Source organism: Salvelinus alpinus, chromosome 14, assembly GCF_045679555.1.
Source record: "Salvelinus alpinus chromosome 14, SLU_Salpinus.1, whole genome shotgun sequence".
NCBI classification, from domain to species: domain Eukaryota; kingdom Metazoa; phylum Chordata; class Actinopteri; order Salmoniformes; family Salmonidae; genus Salvelinus; species Salvelinus alpinus.
Genome location: NC_092099.1, coordinates 46,340,132 through 46,361,308, shown reverse-complemented (window position 1 = coordinate 46,361,308; position 21,177 = coordinate 46,340,132). Strand labels below are relative to the sequence as shown.

The 21,177-nt window shown below is 43.6% G+C and overlaps 1 protein-coding gene across 2 annotated transcripts in view; it reads left to right on the top strand.

Annotated features, from left to right (window-relative positions):
• Nucleotides 1-21,177, top strand: part of LOC139538973 (serine/threonine-protein kinase 24-like) — a 34,786-nt gene that overhangs the window by 1,428 nt on the left and 12,181 nt on the right. The window contains exon 2 of one of the 2 annotated variants that reach the window (XM_071341586.1): nucleotides 5,680-5,910. In XM_071341586.1, the coding sequence (XP_071197687.1) occupies nucleotides 5,680-5,910 (231 nt within the window). Of the gene's footprint in view, nucleotides 1-5,679; nucleotides 5,911-7,756; nucleotides 8,569-21,177 lie in introns of those variants that run through there. The other variant, XM_071341587.1, reaches the window with a different exon arrangement.

The following is a 21,177-nucleotide window of genomic DNA, read 5'->3' as shown; positions in this document are numbered from 1 at the left end:
AGGTATCTAGGTCATTCCGACAATGGACATATGACTGTCATTCTCATGGGGCACCACCGCGAGATAGCCTTGAGCTGCATGAATAGAGCCATGTTTCACCACTGTACTGTTCTCTCCTGAATGGTGGCAACATGGTTCATTCAGGCTTGGCCTCGGTAGCGCTGACCCAGAGGGAGAAGTGGAGTGTGTGTATATGGGGCTGGGGGTGGGTGATGAGCCTCAGGGTGCAGACTGACTGCAGTGGACCACGCAATCTGGTGGTGCAGCTGGGAGAGGATCAGACTCATGCTTTTTTTAGGGATGTTTTAGCAGTGGTGATAAACCTGACTGTGGAGGTTCCCAGCATGTGGAGCCTGTAGTCACAGTGCCCAGTGTTGTTGTTCCCACCAATCTGACAGAGCTCGAGAGGATCTGCAGAGAAGAACGGGAGAAACTCCCCAAATACAGGTGTGCCAAGCTTGTAGCGTCATACACAAGAAAACTCGAGGCTGTAACTGCTGCCAAAAGTGCTTCAACAAAGTAACCCAGTGTTGTTTTTCCCATTGAGGTCAGTGTCAATAGGATGATTTGTCACCTGGATGACTGCTCTGTGGTTGTGACAGGCTTTATTCTTCTATTTATTTTTATTTTTATTTATTATTCTTTTTTTCTTCACCCCCCCTTTCAACTCATGTCAACATATTAGTCGTCTCTTTGCCTCTTTTTAATGGAGCAGATTTACAACATTCTCCATGGGTTGTTATGAGAACAATAGGCTAGCTGTTCAGCATTGTTTTTATGGTAAATTAAACTATAATTCTAGTGCAAGCAAATCAAGTTCCTCTCTCTTTCCAGAATGCCCCATAATGGGTATCAAATTGCGATTAGTGTATAGGGATATGAAATCTTTATGCCTGTAATGAAATTAATTGGACATCGTTCGCCTATAAAACAAAGTATTGTCACTGGGAAATGTTCCTTCACACTATTTCTGTCGTGCAGCATAATATACCGTTCCATTATTTGGAACAAAAGTGCTTCAGGCAGTTAATCGTTGCAGTGCAGGAAGTGAATTGTAATGTCAAGCGTGAAGAGGACCATCCCCTCCTTTGTAGACCACAGGGGGGGGAAAGAGGGCCTGTCTGAGGGGAGGGGGTGTTGTGTTCCTGCTCCAAGCTATTCACCATCTTTATGGACGAGGCCTTGGTTCTATTCTTTCACTGTCCGTATTGATGTTTAGATTTTTTTTACTCCAAGAGATTTTCTCACTATTTATCATATCGGGATTTTCTTGTTAGGTTGAGCTGCTTCACAATTTCCCACTTCACTGGCCAAAGTACAAAGTCCCAGTAGATAGTCCCAGTAGGGTTGGCAGGTAACCTGGCAGGTAGGAGCGTTGGGCAGTAACCGAAAGGTTGCTGGATCAAATCCTTGAGCTGTTGTTCTGCCCCTGAGCAAGGCAGTTAACCCTGTGTTCCCCGGGCGCCGATGACGTGGATGTATATTAAGGCAGCCCCCCGCACCTCTTTGATTGATGGTTGGGTTAAATGTGGAAGACACATTTCAGTTGAATGCATTCAGTTGTACAACTGACTAGGTATCCCCCTTTCCCTACATAGTAGGTATCACCCAGCCCGCCACCACTGCTGAAAAACATCCTAAGGGAAACACTGATAGCCTAACTTACAGAAACATAGGCCTATTTGACAAAAATGGATAAAGGCAAGTGACCAAAGAGTCGCTATTGCAGGGCAGAAAGTGTGAAAGACTGCTTTGTTTGTCAATAAGGCCAAACTAAAGCTATAGGATTAGTGGTGCTGTTCACCTATTGGTTGTTACGGGTGTTTTAGAATGAATTCCTCAAGCTGCTTGAGTTTCTCAGGGGTATAATAATGATATTATTGGTTTCAGCTTTGGGATTCCAAAGCTGTGCCCCCCCCCCCCCACACCAGAATCCTTTGTATTATAGCGTTCTGTGATTGGCCCAGTGAAGCATTAATAACTGAACAGAGCCTTAATAGTCTTACCATGTAGCAGAGTATGTAACCCTTCATCCATTGAGAATTTACAATAGTTACTCAATGTTTTTGAAAAATCTTTCCAGCTCACTTCCTTTTGATAACCACTCAGCGTGAAAGTGAAAAATGTCATGCTCTGATCCAGTGGAAACGTCATAAAATAGGCCTACATGATAACTTCTTATCAGTGCTTGACTTGGGCTGAAATAGGTTCCGGTACTCATTTTGGGTGCTGGTACTGTTTACAGTGTATTTGGAAAGTATTCAGACCCCTTGACTTTTTCCACATTTCGTTACATTACAGCCTTATTCTAAAATTGATTCAATTGTTTTTTCCCCCCTCAATCTACAAACAATACCCCATAATGACATAGCCAAAACTGTTTTGTTTATACAAAATAAAAAAATTGGAAATATCAAATTTACATAAGTATTCAGACCCTTTACTCAGTACTTTGTTGAAGCACTTTTGGCAGCAGTTACAGCCTCGAGTTTTCTTGTGTATGACGCTACAAGCTTGGCACACCTGTATTTGGGGAGTTTCTCCCGTTCTTTTCTGCAGATCCTCTCAAGCTCTGTCAGATTGGTGGGAAGAACAACACTGGGCACTGTGACTACAGGCTCCACATGCTGGGAACCTCCACAGTCAGGTTTATCACCACTGCTAAAACATCCCTATAAAAAGCATGAGTCTGATCCTCTCCCAGCTGCACCACCAGATTGCGTGGTCCACTACAGTCAGTCTGCACCCTGAGGCTCATCGCTCCCTAAACACATGTGGAAGACTCATTTCAGTTGAATGCATTGTTGTACAACTGACTAGGTATCCCCCTTTCCCTAGATAGTAGGTATCCCCCCAGCCCGCCACCACTGCTGAAAAATGTGGAGCGTGGCTGCACAGCTATTTTCAGGTCTCTCGAGATAATAGATCAGGTTCAAGTCTGGGCTCTGGCTGGGCCACTCAAGGACATTTGGAAACTTGTCCTGAAGCCACTCCTGCATTGTCTTGGCCGTGTACTTAAGGTTATTGTCCTGTTGGAAGGTGAACCTTCGCCCCAATCTGAGGTCCTGAGCACTCTGGAGCAGGTTTTCATCAAGGATCTCTCTGTACTTTGCTCCGTTCATCTTTCCCTCGATCTGGACTAGTCTCCCTGCAGCTGAAAAACATCCCCACAGCATGATGCTGCCACCACCATGCTTCACCGTAGGAATGGTGGCCAAAGAGTTCAATCTTGGTTTCATCAGACCAGATAATCTTGGTTCTCATGGTCTGGCGAGTCTTTAGGTGCCTTTTGGCAAATGCCAAGCGGCCTGTCATGTGCCTTTTACTGAGGAGTGGCTTGCGTCTGGCCACTACCATAAATGCCAGATTGGTGGAGTCCTGCAGAAATGGTTGTCCTTCTGGAAGTTTCTCCACAGAGGAACTCTGGAGCTCTGTCAGAGTGACCACCGGGTTCTTGGTCATCTCCCTGACCAAGGCCCTTCTCCGCCGATTGCTCAGTTTGGCCGGGCGGCCAGCTCTAGGAAGAGTCTTGTTGGTTCCAAATTCTTCCACTTAAGAATGATGGAGGCCACTGTGTTCTTGGGGACCTTCAATGCTGCAGAACATTTTTGGTACCCTTCCCCAGATCTGTGCTGCGACACAATCCTGTCTCGGAGCTCTACAGACAATTCCTTTGACCTCATGGCTTGGTTTTTGCTCTGACATGCACTGTCAACTGTGGGACCTTATATTGACAGATGTGTGCCTTTCCAAATCATGTCCAATCCAATTGAATTTACCACAGGTGGACTCCAAGTTGTAGAAATATCTCAAGGATGATCAATGGAAACAGGATGTACCTGTACTCAATTTTGAGTCTCATAGCAAAGGGTCTGAATACTTATGTAAAATGTATTTCTGTTTTTTATTTTTAGTAAATATGCAAACATTTCTAAAATCTGTTTTCGTTTTGTCATTATGGGGCATTGTGTGTAGATTGATGGGGGAAAAAATAGTTGAATCCATTTTAGAATAAGGCTGTAAAGTCCCCAATTTCGTGATATCCAATTGGTAGTTAGTCTTGTCCCATCACTGCATCTCCCGTACGGTCTCGGGAGAGGCGAAAGTCGAGAGCCATGTGTCCTTCGAAACACGACCCTGCCAAGCCGCACTGCTTCTTGACACACTGCTCGCTTAACCCGGACACCAGCCGCACCAATGTCGGAGGAAACCCACAACTGGCGACCATGTTAGCGTGCATGCGCCCGGCCTGCAACAGGAGTCGCTAGAGCGCGATGGGACAAGGACAACCCAGCCGGCCAAACCCTCCCCTAACCCGGACGACGCTGGGCCAGTTGTACGCTGCCTCATGGGTCACCAGGCTACAATGTTTTCTTGTTGTTTTTTGTTGCTTTATGTAGGCTAATTTTACATAGTTAGCAATAAAGTTACTTTTTAGGTTTGTCATTTTCATATAGATTTAGATATAATTTTGATTAACCACATGACAATGATTTTAAGATATGAAGACGTTATTATACATTTAAATGAAACGGTTTCACAAATGTGCATATGAAAACCATAACTGGCACGCATATCAGTAAAAATGGTAAGATAAATTGGCATTCGACATGAGTGGTTGCCGACTCCTCGTGTCGCCTATTACCGGCAACTTCAGGAGAGGACAATAGGACAATAGTTGGGTCAGGATAATTTTTTTTGCTTCTGGTTATCTAGATCTCTGGTGCCCTCTTGAGGCATATTTCATCAAACCGTATGTTTTTAAAGTATCAGACAAACTCTGTCTATAGTGGATTTTATTAAAACACATAGGGTGTGTCTATTTATGGAAAAATACACCCCTAAAAAATTCTACCAATAGACTAGTCGAAAGTTACAAACGACTTTCGGTCGACCAAGATTTTTGTTGTAGTTGGGGACAGCCCTAGTCTGAACACTTTACCAAATCTACCATAATTCTTTTTTTTATTTTTTATCTGGATTTTGTACTGAGGAAGGTGAGCTGTTGTGTGAACATTATCTCTAGCGCAAGGGAAATTCATTTGGTTATACAGGAAGCAAATGTTCATAGGATATATAAAACAAATATCAGTCAACAAAGCCACTGGCCCAGATAACATCAGCAACCATGTTCTGAAATCCTGTCACAAGGAATTGCTGGCTGTTCAATCACTCACTGAGGGAACACACAGTACCAGCTCTGTGGAAATCATCCTTCGTATGCCCAGCCCATTAACAGTTTCATTTTTAAAAATGTCTCACCACCCTAATAACTATGACACACCCCTCACTATTGTCATTGGTTGCACTAATTGCGCTGTTTGTCTACATAACCCGGTTCAATTCATTCATGACATCACCCTGAAGAAGGCACAGTGATGCTGCAACATTGGTGGTTTACCCAATAAAACTGGGAGATTGTATATAAAGGGTCCAACTCTCTTTTATAGCGTACAGTTTACGCACCGTTAGTCAGCATCTCTACTAACTTTTTATATTTTTGGGGGAGGGGATGTGCCAGCTCATGCTTGTTATTGGACTATTATTTAAACCCAGACAGGCTACAATCATAGAATAAAAACCTATGCTTAATCTCTTGATTGAATGGTCCTTCTTTACCTGTGATTTGAATGTTGCTCTGCTGTCCTTACCACAGCCCTGTTTCTCTCCTTCCCTCAGAACTTTAAAGCTGATCCGGAGGAGCTGTTCACCAAGCTGGAGAGGATAGGGAAAGGCTCTTTTGGAGAGGTGTTCAAAGGCGTTGACAATCGGACTCAGAAAGTAGTGGCCATTAAGATAATTGACCTCGAGGAGGCTGAGGATGAAATCGAAGACATTCAACAGGAAATAACGGTCCTCAGCCAGTGTGACAGTCCCTTTGTAACCAAGTATTACGGATCATATCTGAAGGTAAGTTGACCAAACCTCGTGTTATTTCAACATGCTGTGAAAAAAGGATTTTGGCTGAATAGTCCATCCACAAATAGTGAATGAATAGTCCATTATTTTTTTGTTGTTGCTCTATTTGTGTGACAGTTGTGGTGTTGGTTCAAGTGCTGCTGCCAGTGGTGGTATGTGTAACAATTGCAGGCAACTGTATGTGGGTCAATAAATCATTCATATGTTAATGGGACAAGGCTCTCATGTATTGTGCCTGAGCATTAGGCCTATGGCATGGATTGGCACTGGTGATGGTGAGCAGAACACAGGCATGCATTACTTCATTATCATATATGTCCTACAATGTTCTGCATGTCATGCGAGGACAGTAATACTATGAAAAAACAATTAAGCATTCATGAGGATCCCATGTTGACTTGATCGTGAGGGATTTCATTATTTCCTGGCCCTTGGTTGCTGTCAACTGTAAGTATGAAATTCATCTGGGTACTAGAAGGTCTACATGTGATGGGGCTTAAGTGGCTCTTAGAGAGCATGTAGTGTGTTAGTGGCAGTACTTAAGTAAAAATACTTTAAAGTACTACTTAAGTTGTTTTTGGGGGGTATATGTACTTTACTATTTATATTTTTGCCTGCTTTTGCTTCACTATAATCCGAAAGAAAATAATGTGCTTTTTACTCCGTACATTTTCCCTGACACACAAAAGTACTTGTTATATTTTGAATGCTTAGCAGGACAGGACAATGGTCCAATTCACACATTTATCAAGAGAACATGCCTGATCATCCCTACTGCCCCTGATCTGGTGGACTCACTAAACACATGCTTCGTTTGTAAATTATGTCTTAGTGTTGGAGCGTGCCCCTGGCTATCCGTAAATAAATAAAACTTCTGTCTGGTTTGATTAATATAAGCTTATATGAAATAATTTATACTTTTAATACTTAAATATATTTTTGCAATTACATTTACTTTTGACACTTAAGTATATTAAAACCCAAATACTTTTAGACTTTTACTCAAGTACTATTTTACTGGGTGACTTGCACTTTTACTCAAGTCATTTTCTATTAAGGTATCGTTACTTTTACTCAAGTATGAGCATTGGGTACTTTTTCCAATTACTGCTTAAGGGTTTACCTGAGGCCAGTGGGGAGAGTGCCAGCTAGCTGTTGGCTCCAGTTGTACTGATAGATGGAGGGAGGGAGGGAGGCTAGTGTTGTGTGCGTGTCTAAAAGTGGGGCAGGCAACAGGTGCTACTCCAGCCCTCGGAGCGCTGGATCGTATAGCTCAGACCCAACATCTGCCCTCCCAGAGACAGCAACAGCCTGGCTCTGACCACACTCTGTTCAGCCAGACAATCAGCCTGTAGCCTGCAGCACGATCAGGCCAAGTCTAGGTGAATACACACACTGATGTTATGCAGTCTCTGAAAACGGTAGGCGAATCGTATAGCATTTGAAATGCTTGGTTCTACGGCTTGTGCTCACTTTTTATATTTTATGTAAAAAAAATTAATTATAAATAAACATGTAATGCTGCCCTCCCTGACATGAAATGGATCGATATGGTATAACGTCCCTAGCCTTGACTGTCAACGGTTAACAACCAAAATAAATTTGACCAGTCATGCGTATCGGTTAATTTGCATAATTTAGTGGAATTAAATTGGTGTCCAGAATTTAACAAATCTCGTCAGTCATAAAATAGGAAGTGTCTTGATCGACCGGAATTATTATTTTTGAGAAAATAGTAATATAGAGTTACAAAGTAGCTTTCGTATCTCAACTATATGGCTGTCTTTAGTCAGTCAGCCAGGAGCAAACTGGAGCGGAGACTCGTTGCTAGGTAACTCACAGGCTGCAGGGAGCAGTGGGAGAGAGAGGAGCACCACAAAGCAGCTAACAGTAAAGCTAGCAACCAAAAAGGAGTTCCAGGAAGATGGCGGCGAGTGCAGATGGACTTTTATCTTGCTCCGTGTAAACTTAACTTTTATCCCTCTCAAACTTACTTAAATGTAACACCTCGGTATATAGTAAACACGAGAACAACGGTCAGTAGACGCTAATTTGATCTGAAACTAGTCAAAATGGAAGAAAAATATGCGCGAAAGAGCAAAGGGAGGAGAAGGTAGTTGCTAGCTGACCACTCATACACCGGAGAGAAAACGCCACCTGACTCCTCAGGAGAAGAAATGGAGAAATCTGGACATTCGGTTGATTCAGAAACTCCAGTCAATAGTCCTGCACCCAAAAAACACAAAGAATTGTCTTTGAGTGAACTCCAGGTCAACATAATCAATGCTGTCACTGCAAAGATGAACGAAAGAGACGATGGTCTGGAGAAAAAGATACGCGAAAACGCATCAAAAATCGTTGACCTTGAGAGCTCTGAATCATGCATACGAGAGTATCGAAGAGCTTAAACGTGCAAATACTGCAACCTCTGATAAATGCACTGCACAGGAGAAGAGTCGACATCGACTGGGGGCTACAGTTTTACGGTGTCCCCGAGGACCAGGGTGAGAATGGGAAGCGCATAGTAAATGACATGTGTAACCGTGTGGCCCCGGACTTCCCCAAAGGATGTATGGCTGTGGATGTCGCTCATCGTATTGGGAAGAAGCAATATCAAATTGTATTTGTCACATGCGCCGAATACAAAAGGTGAAATGCTTACTTATAAGCCCTTAACCAACAATGCTTTAACAAGTTTTAAGAAAATATTCTTAAGTAAAAAAAATATATACAAGTAAAAAAATAAAAAAAATATTACTAACAAATAGTCGACGTAATATGTACATGTAGGTAGAGCAGTTGCCCTACCAGGCAGTGATGCAACCAGTCAGGATGTTCTCGATGGTTCAGCTGTAGAACCTTTTGAGGATCTGAGGACCCATGCCAAATCTTTTCAGTCTCCTGAGGGGGAATAGGCTTTGTTGTGCCCTCTTCAGGACTGTTTTGGTGTGTTTGGAACATTATAGTTTGTTGATGTGGACACCAAGGAACTTGAAGCTCTCAACCTGCTCCACTGCAGCCCCGTCGTAGTCCACAATCATCTAATTTGTATTGATCACATTGAGGGAGAGGTTGTTGTCCTGGCACCACACGGTCAGGTCGCTGACCTCCTCCCTATAGGCTGTCTCGTTGTTGGTGATCAGGCCTACCACTTGTGTCATCGGCAAACTTGATGATGGTGTTGTGCCTGGCCGTGCAATCATGATTGAACAGGGAGCACAGGAGGGGACTGAGCAATCACCCCTGAAGGGCCCCCGTGTTGAGGATCAGTGTGGCGGATTTGTTGTTACCTACCCATACCACCTGGGGCGGCCCGTCAGGAAGTCCAGGATCAAGTTGCAGAGGTGTTTAGTCCCAGGGTCCTTAGCTTAGTGATGAGTATTGAGGGCACTATGGTGTTCAGTGCTAAGCTGTAGTCAATGAATAGCATTCTCACATAGGTGTTCATTTTGTCTTGGTGGGAAAGGGCAGTGTTGAGTGCGTCATCTGTGGATCTGTTGGGGGGGTATGCAAATTGGAGTGGGTCTAGGGTTTCTGGGATGATGGTGTTGATGTGAGCCATGACGAGCCTTTCAAATCACTTCATGGCTACAGATGTGAGTGCTACGGGTCGGTAGTCATTTAGGCAGGTTACCTTAGTGTTCTTGGGCATAGGGACTATGGTGGTCTGCTTGAAACATGTTGGTATTACAGACTCAGTCAGGGACAGGTTGAAAATGTCAGTGAAGACACTTGCCAGTTGGTCAGCGCATGCTTGGAGTACACGTCCTGGTAATCCGTCTGGCCCTACGGCCTTGTGAATGTTGACCTGTTTAAAGGTCTTACTCACATTGGCTACGGAGAGTGTTATCACACAGTCGTCCGGAACAGCTGATGCTTCAGTGTTGCTTGCCTTGAAGCGAGCATAGAAGTAATTTAGCTCGTCTGGTAGGCTTGTGTCACTGGGCAGCTCGCGGCTGTGCTTCCCTTTGTAGTCTGTAATAGTTTGCAAGCCCTGCCACATCCGACGAGCTTCGGAGCCGGTGTAGTACGATTCTATCTTAGTCCTGTATTGACGCTTTGCCCTGTTTGATGGTTCGTCGGAGGGCATAGCGGGATTCCTTATAATCTTCCGGGTTAGAGTCCCGCTCCTTGAAAGCGGCAGCTCTACCCTTTAGCTCAGTGCCTGTAATCCATAGCTTCTGGTTGGGGTATGTACCTACGGTCACTGTGGGGACGACGTCATCGATGCACTTATTGATGAAGCCAGTGACTGATGTGGTGTTACAGACTCAGTGACTGATGTGGTGTACTCCTCAATGTCATTGTTAGAATCCCAGAACATATTCCAGTCTGTGTTAGCAAAATAGTTCTGTAGCTTAGCATCTGCATCATCTGACCACTTTCTTATTGACTGAATCACTTGTGCTTCCTGCTTTAGTTTTTACTTGTAAGCAGGAATCAGGAGTTGAGAATTATGGTCAGATTTGCCAAATGGAGGGTTAGGGAGAGCTTTTCTTACGTGTCTCTGTGTGGAGTAAAGATGGTCTAGAGTTTTAAAAAATGATCTGGTTGCACATTTTAACATGCTGGTAGAAATGAGGTAAAATGGATTTAAGTTTCCCTGCATTAAAGTCCCCGGCCACTAGGAGTGCCACCTATGGATGAACGATTTCCTATTTGCTTATGGCAGTATACAGCTCATTGAGTGCGGTCTTAGTGCCAGCATCGGTTTGTGGTGGTATATAGACAACTACGAAAAATACAGATAAACTCTCTTGGTAAATAGTGTGGTCTATACCACACTATTTACCAAGAGAGTTTAGACCGCCACCCCTTGTCTTACCAGAGGCCGTTCTATCGTGTCGAAAATGCTTAAAACCCCCAAGATCTATGTTATTCTTGTCATCGTTCAGCCATGACTCGGTTTCAACAAAAATATATTAGTTTTTAATGTCCCGTTGGTAGGATATACGTGATCGTAGTTCGTCTATTAGATTATCGATTGATTGTATGTTGGCTAATAGGACCAATGGTAAAGGTTGATCCTCTCGGCGACGGATCCTTACAAGGCACCCGGACCTTCGTCTCCCGATGTCTCTTTCTCCTGCAAATGACGGGGGGTGAGGGCCTTGTCGGGCGTCTGAAGTAAATCCTTCCCGTCCGACTCGTTGAAGAAAAAGTATTCCTCCAGTACGGGATGAGTAATCTCTGTCCTGATATCTAGAAGCTCTTTTCGATCATAGGACACGGTGGCAGAAACATTATGTACAAACTAAGTTACAAATAACGCAAAGAAAAACACACAATAGCACAATTGGTTACTGGATCGTAAAACGGCAGCCATCTCCGTCGGCGCCATCGGCAGCAACTCGATCATCATCCAGGTTGCTTTCCGCACAGCGAGAGATGCAGTTTGGAAGAAAGCAAAGGAAAGTGCCTTTCTGAAATAGAGAAAATGTAGATCCGGTGAGGACCGGCAAAGTTGTGGCCTCTCGTCCAACAGGCCCGTAATCAAGGAAAGGGTGGATTCTACAGGGGAATCGGAGCCTTTTTCGCCAACAGAAAATACGTTTGACCGGGGTGATTTGCTCCCTCAGGTAGGCTTACAAGGTAGCCCCTTCCCCACAACAAACTGAGCATTCTAGTGTTGAATTGCGGTGTTATGGTTTAGAAGTTAATACTTCTGTTAATACATGTATGATGCACCTTTTCTAGAGATTGTCGAGTTGAGATTCCATAGGATTTTCCTTTCTATTTCTATTGTATATATGGACTTGTATATATGGAAGTTTGTCAATCAATGCCAGGGGTATATGAAACCTGTTGAAGAGGAAAGCTTTTTACTGTTTTCTAAGGACTGTAGCGCAGATCTTGTATTATATCAAGAAACGCATTCATGCAAAGGGGACTGTAATTTTTGGTAAAATCAGTGGGGCAGTGACATTTTCTTGGCCTACGGGACTGATCATTCAGCTGGGGTTGCAATTTTAGAACACAATTTCAAAGGGAATTTTTTGTTTACTCAAATGGACACCAATTGACATTGCCTAGTAGCAGTCATCAACCATATGGACAGATTATTTGTGTAATGTATATGGATACTGTTCTAGTCCTCCAAATGACTTACTTATTGAGGAAATTCTTAAGTCTTCTGAGAAAATATCCATCCAGTCAGATTATAGTTGGTGGGGATTTAAAATATGGTTTATTCTAATGAGACTGATAGATTGCCCCATAGGCCTAACATTGGTGTGAACAAGTTGGTGAATTTCTGCCAAAGCCTGGACTTAATTGACATATGGAGAGTTAAAAACCCTGGAGTAATAGAGATTTACATTTACATTTAAGTCATTTAGCAGACGCTCTTATCCAGAGCGACTTACAAATTGGTGCATTCACCTTATGATATCCAGAGGAACAACCACTTTACAATAGTGCATCTAACTCTTTTAAGGGGGGGGGGGGGGGGGGGGTTAGAAGGATTATTTTATCCTATCCTAGGTATTCCTTAAAGAGGTGGGGTTTCAGGTGTCTCCGGAAGGTGGTTATTGACTCCGCTGACCTGGCGTCGTGAGGGAGTTTGTTCCACCATTGGGGTGCCAGAACAGCGAACAGTTTTGACTGGGCTGAGCGGGAGCTGTACTTCCTCAGAGGTAGGGAGGCGAGCAGGCCAGAGGTGGATGAACGCAGTGCCCTTGTTTGGGTGTAGGGCCTGATCAGAGCCTGAAGGTACGGAGGTGCCGTTCCCCTCACAGCTCCGTAGGCAAGCACCATGGTCTTGTAGCGGATGCGAGCTTCAACTGGAAGCCAGTGGAGAGAGCGGAGGAGCGGGGTGACGTGAGAGAACTTGGGAAGGTTGAACACCAGATGGGCTGCGGCGTTCTGGATGAGTTGTAGGGGTTTAATGGCACAGGCAGGGAGCCCAGCCAACAGCGAGTTGCAGTAATCCAGACGGGAGATGACAAGTGCCTGGATTAGGACCTGCGCCGCTTCCTGTGTGAGGCAGCGTCGTACTCTGCGAATGTTGTAGAGCATGAACCTACAGGAACGGGTCACCGCCTTGATGTTAGTTGAGAACGACAGGGTGTTGTCCAGGATCACGCCAAGGTTCTTAGCACTCTGGGAGGAGGACACAATGGAGTTGTCAACCGTGATGGCGAGATCATGGAACGGGCAGTCCTTCCCCGGGAGGAAGAGCAGCTCCGTCTTGCCGAGGTTCAGCTTGAGGTGGTGATCCGTCATCCACACTGATATGTCTGCCAGACATGCAGACATGCGATTCGCCACCTGGTTATCAGAAGGGGGAAAGGAGAAGATTAATTGTGTGTCGTCTGCATAGCAATGATAGGAGAGACCATGTGAGGATATGACAGAGCCAAGTGACTTGGTGTATAGCGAGTATAGGAGAGGGCCTAGAACAGAGCCCTGGGGGACACCAGTGGTGAGAGCACGTGGTGCGGAGACAGATTCTCGCCACGCCACCTGGTAGGAGCGACCTGTCAGGTAGGACGCAATCCAAGCGTGGGCCGCGCCGGAGATGCCCAACTCGGAGAGGGTGGAGAGGAGGATCTGATGGTTCACAGTATCAAAGGCAGCCGATAGGTCTAGAAGGATGAGAGCAGAGGAGAGAGAGTTAGCTTTAGCAGTGCGGAGCGCCTCCGTGACACAGAGAAGAGCAGTCTCAGTTGAATGACTAGTCTTGAAACCTGACTGATTTGGATCAAGAAGGTCATTCTGAGAGAGATAGCAGGAGAGCTGGCCAAGGACGGCACGTTCAAGAGTTTTGGAGAGAAAAGAAAGAAGGGATACTGGTCTGTAGTTGTTGACATCGGAGGGATCGAGTGTAGGTTTTTTCAGAAGGGGTGCAACTCTCGCTCTCTTGAAGACGGAAGGGACGTAGCCAGCGGTCAAGGATGAGTTGATGAGCGAGGTGAGGTAAGGGAGAAGGTCTCCGGAAATGGTCTGGAGAAGAGAGGAGGGGATAGGGTCAAGCGGGCAGGTTTTTGGGCGGCCGGCCGTCACAAGACGCGAGATTTCATCTGGAGAGAGAGGGGAGAAAGAGGTCAAAGCACAGGGTAGGGCAGTGTGAGCAGAACCAGCGGTGTCGTTTGACTTAGCAAACGAGGATCGGATGTCGTCGACCTTCTTTTCAAAATGGTTGACGAAGTCATCCGCAGAGAGGGAGGAGGGGGGAGGAGGATTCAGGAGGGAGGAGAAGGTGGCAAAGAGCTTCCTAGGGTTAGAGGCAGATGCTTGGAATTTAGAGTGGTAGAAAGTGGCTTTAGCAGCAGAGACAGAAGAGGAGAATGTAGAGAGGAGGGAGTGAAAGGATGCCAGGTCCGCAGGGAGGCGAGTTTTCCTCCGTTTCCGCTCGGCTGCCCGGAGCCCTGTTCTGTGAGCTCGCAATGAGTCGTCGAGCCACGGAGCAGGAGGGGAGGACCGAGCCGGCCTGGAGGATAGGGGACATAGAGAGTTAAAGGATGCAGCAAGGGAGGAGAGGAGGGTTGAGGAGGCAGAATCAGGAGATAGGTTGGAGAAGGTTTGAGCAGAGGGAAGAGATGATAGGATGGAAGAGGAGAGAGTAGCGGGGGAGAGAGAGCGAAGGTTGGGACGGCGCGATACCATCCGAGTAGGGGCAGTGTGGGAAGTGTTGGATGAGAGCGAGAGGGAAAAGGATACAAGGTAGTGGTCGGAGACTTGGAGGGGAGTTGCAATGAGATTAGTGGAAGAACAGCATCTAGTAAAGATGAGGTCAAGCGTATTGCCTGCCTTGTGAGTAGGGGGGGAAGGTGAGAGGGTGAGGTCAAAAGAGGAGTGGAAAGAAGGAGGCAGAGAGGAATGAGTCAAAGGTAGACGTGGGGAGGTTAAAGTCACCCAGAACTGTGAGAGGTGAGCCATCCTCAGGAAAGGAACTTATCAGGGCGTCAAGCTCATTGATGAACTCTCCAAGGGAACCTGGAGGGCGATAAATGATAAGGATGTTAAGCTTGAAAGGGCTGGTAACTGTGACAGCATGGAATTCAAAGGAGGCGATAGACAGATGGGTCAGGGGAGAAAGAGAGAATGTCCACTTGGGAGAGATGAGGATCCCAGTGCCACCACCCCGCTGACCAGAAGCTCTCGGGGTGTGCGAGAACACGTGGGCAGACGAGGAGAGAGCAGTAGGAGTAGCAGTGTTATCAGTGGTAATCCATGTTTCCGTCAGTGCCAAGAAGTCGAGGGACTGGAGGGAAGCATAGGCTGAGATGAACTCTGCCTTGTTGGCCGCAGATCGGCAGTTCCAGAGGCTGCCTGAGACCTGGAACTCCACGTGGGTCGTGCGCGCTGGGACCACCAGGTTAGAGTAGCAGCGGCCACGCGGTGTGAAGCGTTTGTATGGTCTGTGCAGAGAGGAGAGAACAGGGATAGACAGACACATAGTTGACAGGCTACAGAAGAGGCTACGCTAATGCAAAGGAGATTGGAATGACAAGTGGACTACACGTCTCGAATGTTCAGAAAGTTAAGCTTACGTTGCAAAAAATCTTATTGACTAAAATGATATAGTACTGCTGGCTGGTGAAATAGGCTAGCTAGCAGTGGCTGCGTTGTTGACTTTGTTTGAAAGTGTAGCTGGCTAGGTAACCTCTAACTGGCTAGGTAACCTCGATAATTACTCTAAACTACACAATTATCTTGGATACAAAGACAGCAAAGACAACTATGTAGCTAGCTAACACTACACTAATCAAGTCGTTCCGTTGTAATGTAATAGTTTCTACAGTGCTGCTATTCGGTAGAAGTTGGCTAGCTAGCAGTGTTGACTAGGTAGGAGAACGGCAGCGCGGCGGACGAAAATAGCTGGCTAGCTAACCTCGATAATTACTCTAAACTACACAATTATCTTAGATACAAAGACAGCAAAGACAACTATGTAGCTAGCTAACACTACACTAATCAAGTCGTTCCGTTGTTCTGTTGTAATGTAATAGTTTCTACAGTGCTGCTATTCGGTGGCTAGCTGGCTAGCTAGCAGTGTTGACTACTTTAGAAGGACGAAAATAGCTGGCTAGCTAACCTCGATAATTACTCTAAACTACACAATTATCTTTGATACAAAGACGGCTATGTAGCTAGCTAAGATCAAACAAATCAAACCGGTGTACTGTAATGAAATGAAATGAAATGTAATACTACCTGTGGAGCGAAGCGAAATGCGACTACTCGCTCCAACCCGGAAGTGCTGATCCGGGTTGGTCTTAATGATCAACTCTCTTAATGAGAAAGCTAAATTGAATGATTTACAGAATCAACTAGATACATTTTTATCAGGAAAAGGGCTAGAGGAGCCTACATTAAGATCCAGAAAACAACGGCTTGAAAAAAGGCAAAAAGAACAGTGGATACTTTTTAATTTGGAAAAGAGGAGAGGGGAAATTCGACACACTTCGGAAACTTAAGATTCATGGGGTAACCTCTGAGGATAAAGTTATCAGATTTTTACCTCTTAAATTTTATGAGAATCTTTACTCCTTAGATAACAGTTTGAGTGACTCTAAGGGTCTCCTTGATTCTATAGATAATGTGGTTGGTGAAGAATTCAATTGGTCTTGTTTAGATGGACATCAAATATGGGGTTGCTCAATAAAAACAATAACAGATCTCCAGGTTGTGATGGATTAACCTCTGAATTTTACAAAACCTCTGAAGAAATAGCACCATCTTTGGTTTCTTGAAACCTTTTAAGGAGGCTATAAAGAAGGGAGAACTACCTGCCTCTCTGAAGCAAGGGGTTACTACTCTTATACCTAGACCACTCAAGGATCTCCTTAATTATTTATAATTGGCATCCAATCACACCTAAATAACAACTACAAAATTATAGCCTCAATCTTTGCGAAAAAGGTTAAAGTCGTGCTTGAATGATCTGATTGATGAATGTCAATCAGGGTTTATGAAATGGCGCCTGATATCTAATAATCTGAGGCTGGTGTTAGACTTGTTTGAGTATTGTGATCTATTGGATGACTTCCCTGTTATCTTATTTGGGGATTTTCAGAAAGCATTTCATACTGTAAGTCACAATTTTATCTTTGATTGTCTTAAGCATTTGAAGTTTGGTCATTTCTTTTGTTGATGCTGTTAGAACTCTGTATAATGGTGGAAATAGCTGTATCAAACTCTGTCATGGAACATCCTCAAGGTTTAACATTTACAAAGGAACACGACAAGGTTGTCCAATCTCACCTTTTTTTTTTTTTACTTGTGTTAGTATCTCAAACCTTATGGTCATTTAGTTTTAAGTCTATTTGAACGCATTACATTCCAGGCCAGAGAGATCAAGATATCCCAACTTGCGGATGACACTTCACTTTAAAAAAAAAAAAAAAAAAAAAAGATATGTCACAAACTAGATTAGCATTGGATATTGTGAAGCAGTTCTCAAAAATCTCAGGTTTGTTATGAAATCTTTCCAAATGTGACATGTTTGTTCTGAAAGGAGCCGTCAATCCAGCAGATAACTGAAAAAGATACTGTAACCTACCCCGGTGTAAAGAACACCAAAAATCTTAAGGCTGTGAATGATCTTAATTTGAATCCTGTAACTGAATCTTAAAAAAATAAAGGATCCACATGGTTAGGGAGGGATTTAAGTCTTCAAGGGAGGGTGCTTTTAGCCAAAGCTGAGGGGCTATCTCATGCATCCTATCTTTTTTCATCTATTGACATTCATTATTCCACTTGCTGTACCTTAGGCTAACGTACAACTTCATATGGAAAAATAAGCCACATAAGATTAAAAGAGATGTTATCACCAACAGGGTTTGTGATGACGGTTTAAATGTCTTAGACTTCACACTATTTAATCAGATATTAGAAGTCAACTGGGTTTAAATGTACTTAAAAAATCCTCATAGTTTCTGGAATATTATACCTCATTTTGTTTTTCAGAAGCTCGGAGGGCTTACATTTTTACTATGTATTGTGGGTAAACTTTCTGTGAAATTGCTGGCTTTTCACAAGCAGGCTTTAATGTGCTGGGTGTAGCTGTAAAAACAAAAATGTTCACGTCAAATGTTTTATATGGAATAATGGTTCAATATTACATAGAAACAAGATGTTTTTTTTCTGTAACTGGTTCTCGAAAAACATTGTCCTTGTCAGCCAATTAGTTAGTATTAGTGGGAATCTATTTACACGGAGATCATTTATGGAAAGATGCGACTTTGAGATTTCAAGCAAGAAATATTATTTTATTTATTTTTTACCTTTATTTAACTAGGCAAGTCAGTTAAGAACAAATTCTTATTTTCAATGACGGCCTAGGTACAGTGGGTTTAACTGCCTTGTTCAGGGGCAGAATGACAGATTTGTTTACCTTCTCAGCTTCGGGGATTCGATCTTGCAACCTTTCAGTTACTAGTCCAACGCTCTAACCACTAGGCTACCTGCCGCTGTTATAAAAGCTGTACCTAGTGGGATAAAATCTTTACTTCAGAATAGTGCATATTTTTGAACATCTCCTATTGTAAGCGATATCCAGGTGAATGGCATAGGTTTACTAGATAATAAATTCAACAATCGTTTATTAAGGGGTATTTTCTACAGGAAGTCTATTCCTTCTGTTATATTTTGTTGAGCTTCATCGTCTTCTGTAAACTGGCGCCATGTCTCACTCCACATATTTATGGTGACCAGTAAAGAAAAGGAGATTTTCTTATCCATAGATTCTACCTGTGTAATAGCTTGATTTCTAAATATATACCTGTTACCAGTGAATGCTGTTTTTTGTGAACTAGAAACTGAATCTATGGAACACTTATTTTGTAATTGTTTACATAGTGAGGTGTTCTGAACTGGTGTAAAACTATATTTATGGCAACAAAATACATACAACCATAAGGTCTAAGTTTGACAATTATTTTACTACACACAATTGAACGTCACTATGTCATAAAAATGTTCATACACATCAATGTATGAAGGGGCAAAAAAGTCCCTTTTTATTTATTTTTATCTGAGTTGGAAAACTATTTAGAATCATTAAAACACAAAACAAAATGTCTAAAATGTATTCGCTACGTGTCTGTATTTAAATGGATATTAATGTGGATTTGTATTTTATTGGTATTTTTCTCTTTGTGTAATCCTGTTCTGTTTTGCATGTTACTGTTGAATAAAAAATATTTACAAAATATATATATATAAAAAGCAACCAAAAAAGTTTCCAAGAATTTCAGTTCTACTGGTTTTCATATCAACTTTCTTTCGTTGTCCAGAAGTCAAAAGCACAATACTTATCATATTAGCAACCCATCCTAGTTGTTGCATATTTAGGTTTTCCCTCTTTCTAAGTTTCTAACTAAGATGTTCATCTCTGTCACATGAAAGGGCTCGCATCAGATGCGTCTTAGAACAGTTAGTGTTTTCCTACAAATTGCAATTTGGCAAATGTTTGAAAATGTATGTATTCCATTCTCTGCTTCATTAGTTCATGTTCTATAATCTGCATCCCACTGCTGGCTTGCTTCTGAAGTGAAGCAGGGTTGGTCCCTGGATGGGAGACCAGATGCTACTGGAAGTGGTGTTGGAGGGCCAGTAGGAGGCACCTTTTCCTCTGATCTAAAAAATAAATAAAATACATCCTAATGCCCCAGGGCAGTGATTGGGGACATTGCACTGTGTAGGGTGCCGTCTTTCAGATGGGACGTTAAATGGGTGTCCTGACTCTCTGTGGTCACTAAAGATCCCATTGTACTTATTCTAAAGAGTAGGGGTGTTAACCCCGGTGTCCTGGCTAAATTCCATCACAGTCACCTAATCATCCCCCTCTCCCCTGTAACTGTTCCCCAGGTTGTTGCTGTAAACGAGAATGTGTTCTCAGGCAACTTACCTGGTAAAATATGAGTAAAATAAAAAAATGTTAGGCTCACTATTTTCGCACGTTTTTTAAGCTCTTCATGAAAATGTGTCCGTTCCTTCCATGCATAGTATTTTCTGTTGGTCACATCATTTTACCGTTTGGAACGAATTTAACCTTTTGTTCACCGGTGAATTTGCTAAATTGCAATTTGTGGGAAAACACAAAAGTTGGAAGCATAGTCGATAACAAAATTGACCAAAATGTGCATCCCAAGTCAAGGCCATATCAAAATTGGTTGCACAGACTGACTTTAAATCTCTCAATGATTCCTAGTAAAACCGTTATACAATAAGAACCATTAGAGAGAGGAGAAGATATTAGTGTCAGTCAGTGATGAATTAGAACTTACCCAACCGAATACAACTTTCTATGTAATTACTCAGTCAAAGGCCTAGTCTTTCTAAAAAATAAAAAAAAAGGTGAAATGTGCTCTTTTACACATGACGCCGGCACCTCAGGCAGGTTTATCTAGTCTGTCTGGCCACAGGCCTCAGTCTGCAGCTCATATTTACTCATCCACACACCACTGGCCTACATGATTACCTGTCTACAAGGGGAAATTCACAGCTGCAGCAGACAGTCATGCACAACCATTTAGAACAGAAAATGCTCACTCAGGCAGAATTGCCTTATGTTGCAGTCAACAAAGGTTGCAATTTGGTTCATTTTATATATCTTTCAGATACACTACATGACCAAATGTATGTGGACACCTGCTTATCGAACTTCTCATTCCAAAATCATGGGCATTAATATGGATTTGGTCCCCCCCCCCCCCTTTGCTGCTAGAACAGCCCCTACTCTTCTGTGAAGGCTTTCCACTAGATGTTGAAACATTGCTGAGGGGACTTGCTTCCATTCAGCCACGAGCATTAGTGAGGTTGGGCGATTAGGTCTGGTTTCGCAGTTGGCATTCCAATTCATCCCATAGGTGTTCGATGGGGTTGAGGTCATGGCTCTGTGCAGGGAAGTCAAGTTCTTCCACACCGATCTTGGAAAACCATTTCTGTATGGACCTCAATTTGTGCGTGGGGGCATTGCCATTCTGAAACTGGTGGGGAAGGCCCTTTCCTAACTTTACAGTTGGCACTATGTATTCGGGCAGGTAGCGTTCACCTGGCATCCGCCAAACCCAGATTCGGCTGTCGGACTGCCAGATGTTTAAGCGTGATTCATCACGCCAGAGAACGCGTTTCCACTGCTTCAGAGTCCAATGGCGGCGTGCTTTACACCGCTCGAGCCGACACTTGGCATTGCCCATGGTGATCTTAGGCTTGTCTGTGGCAGCTCGGCCATAGAAACCCATTTCATGAAGCTCCAAACTAACAGTTATTGTGCTGACATTGCTTCCAGAGGCAGTTTGGAACTCTGTA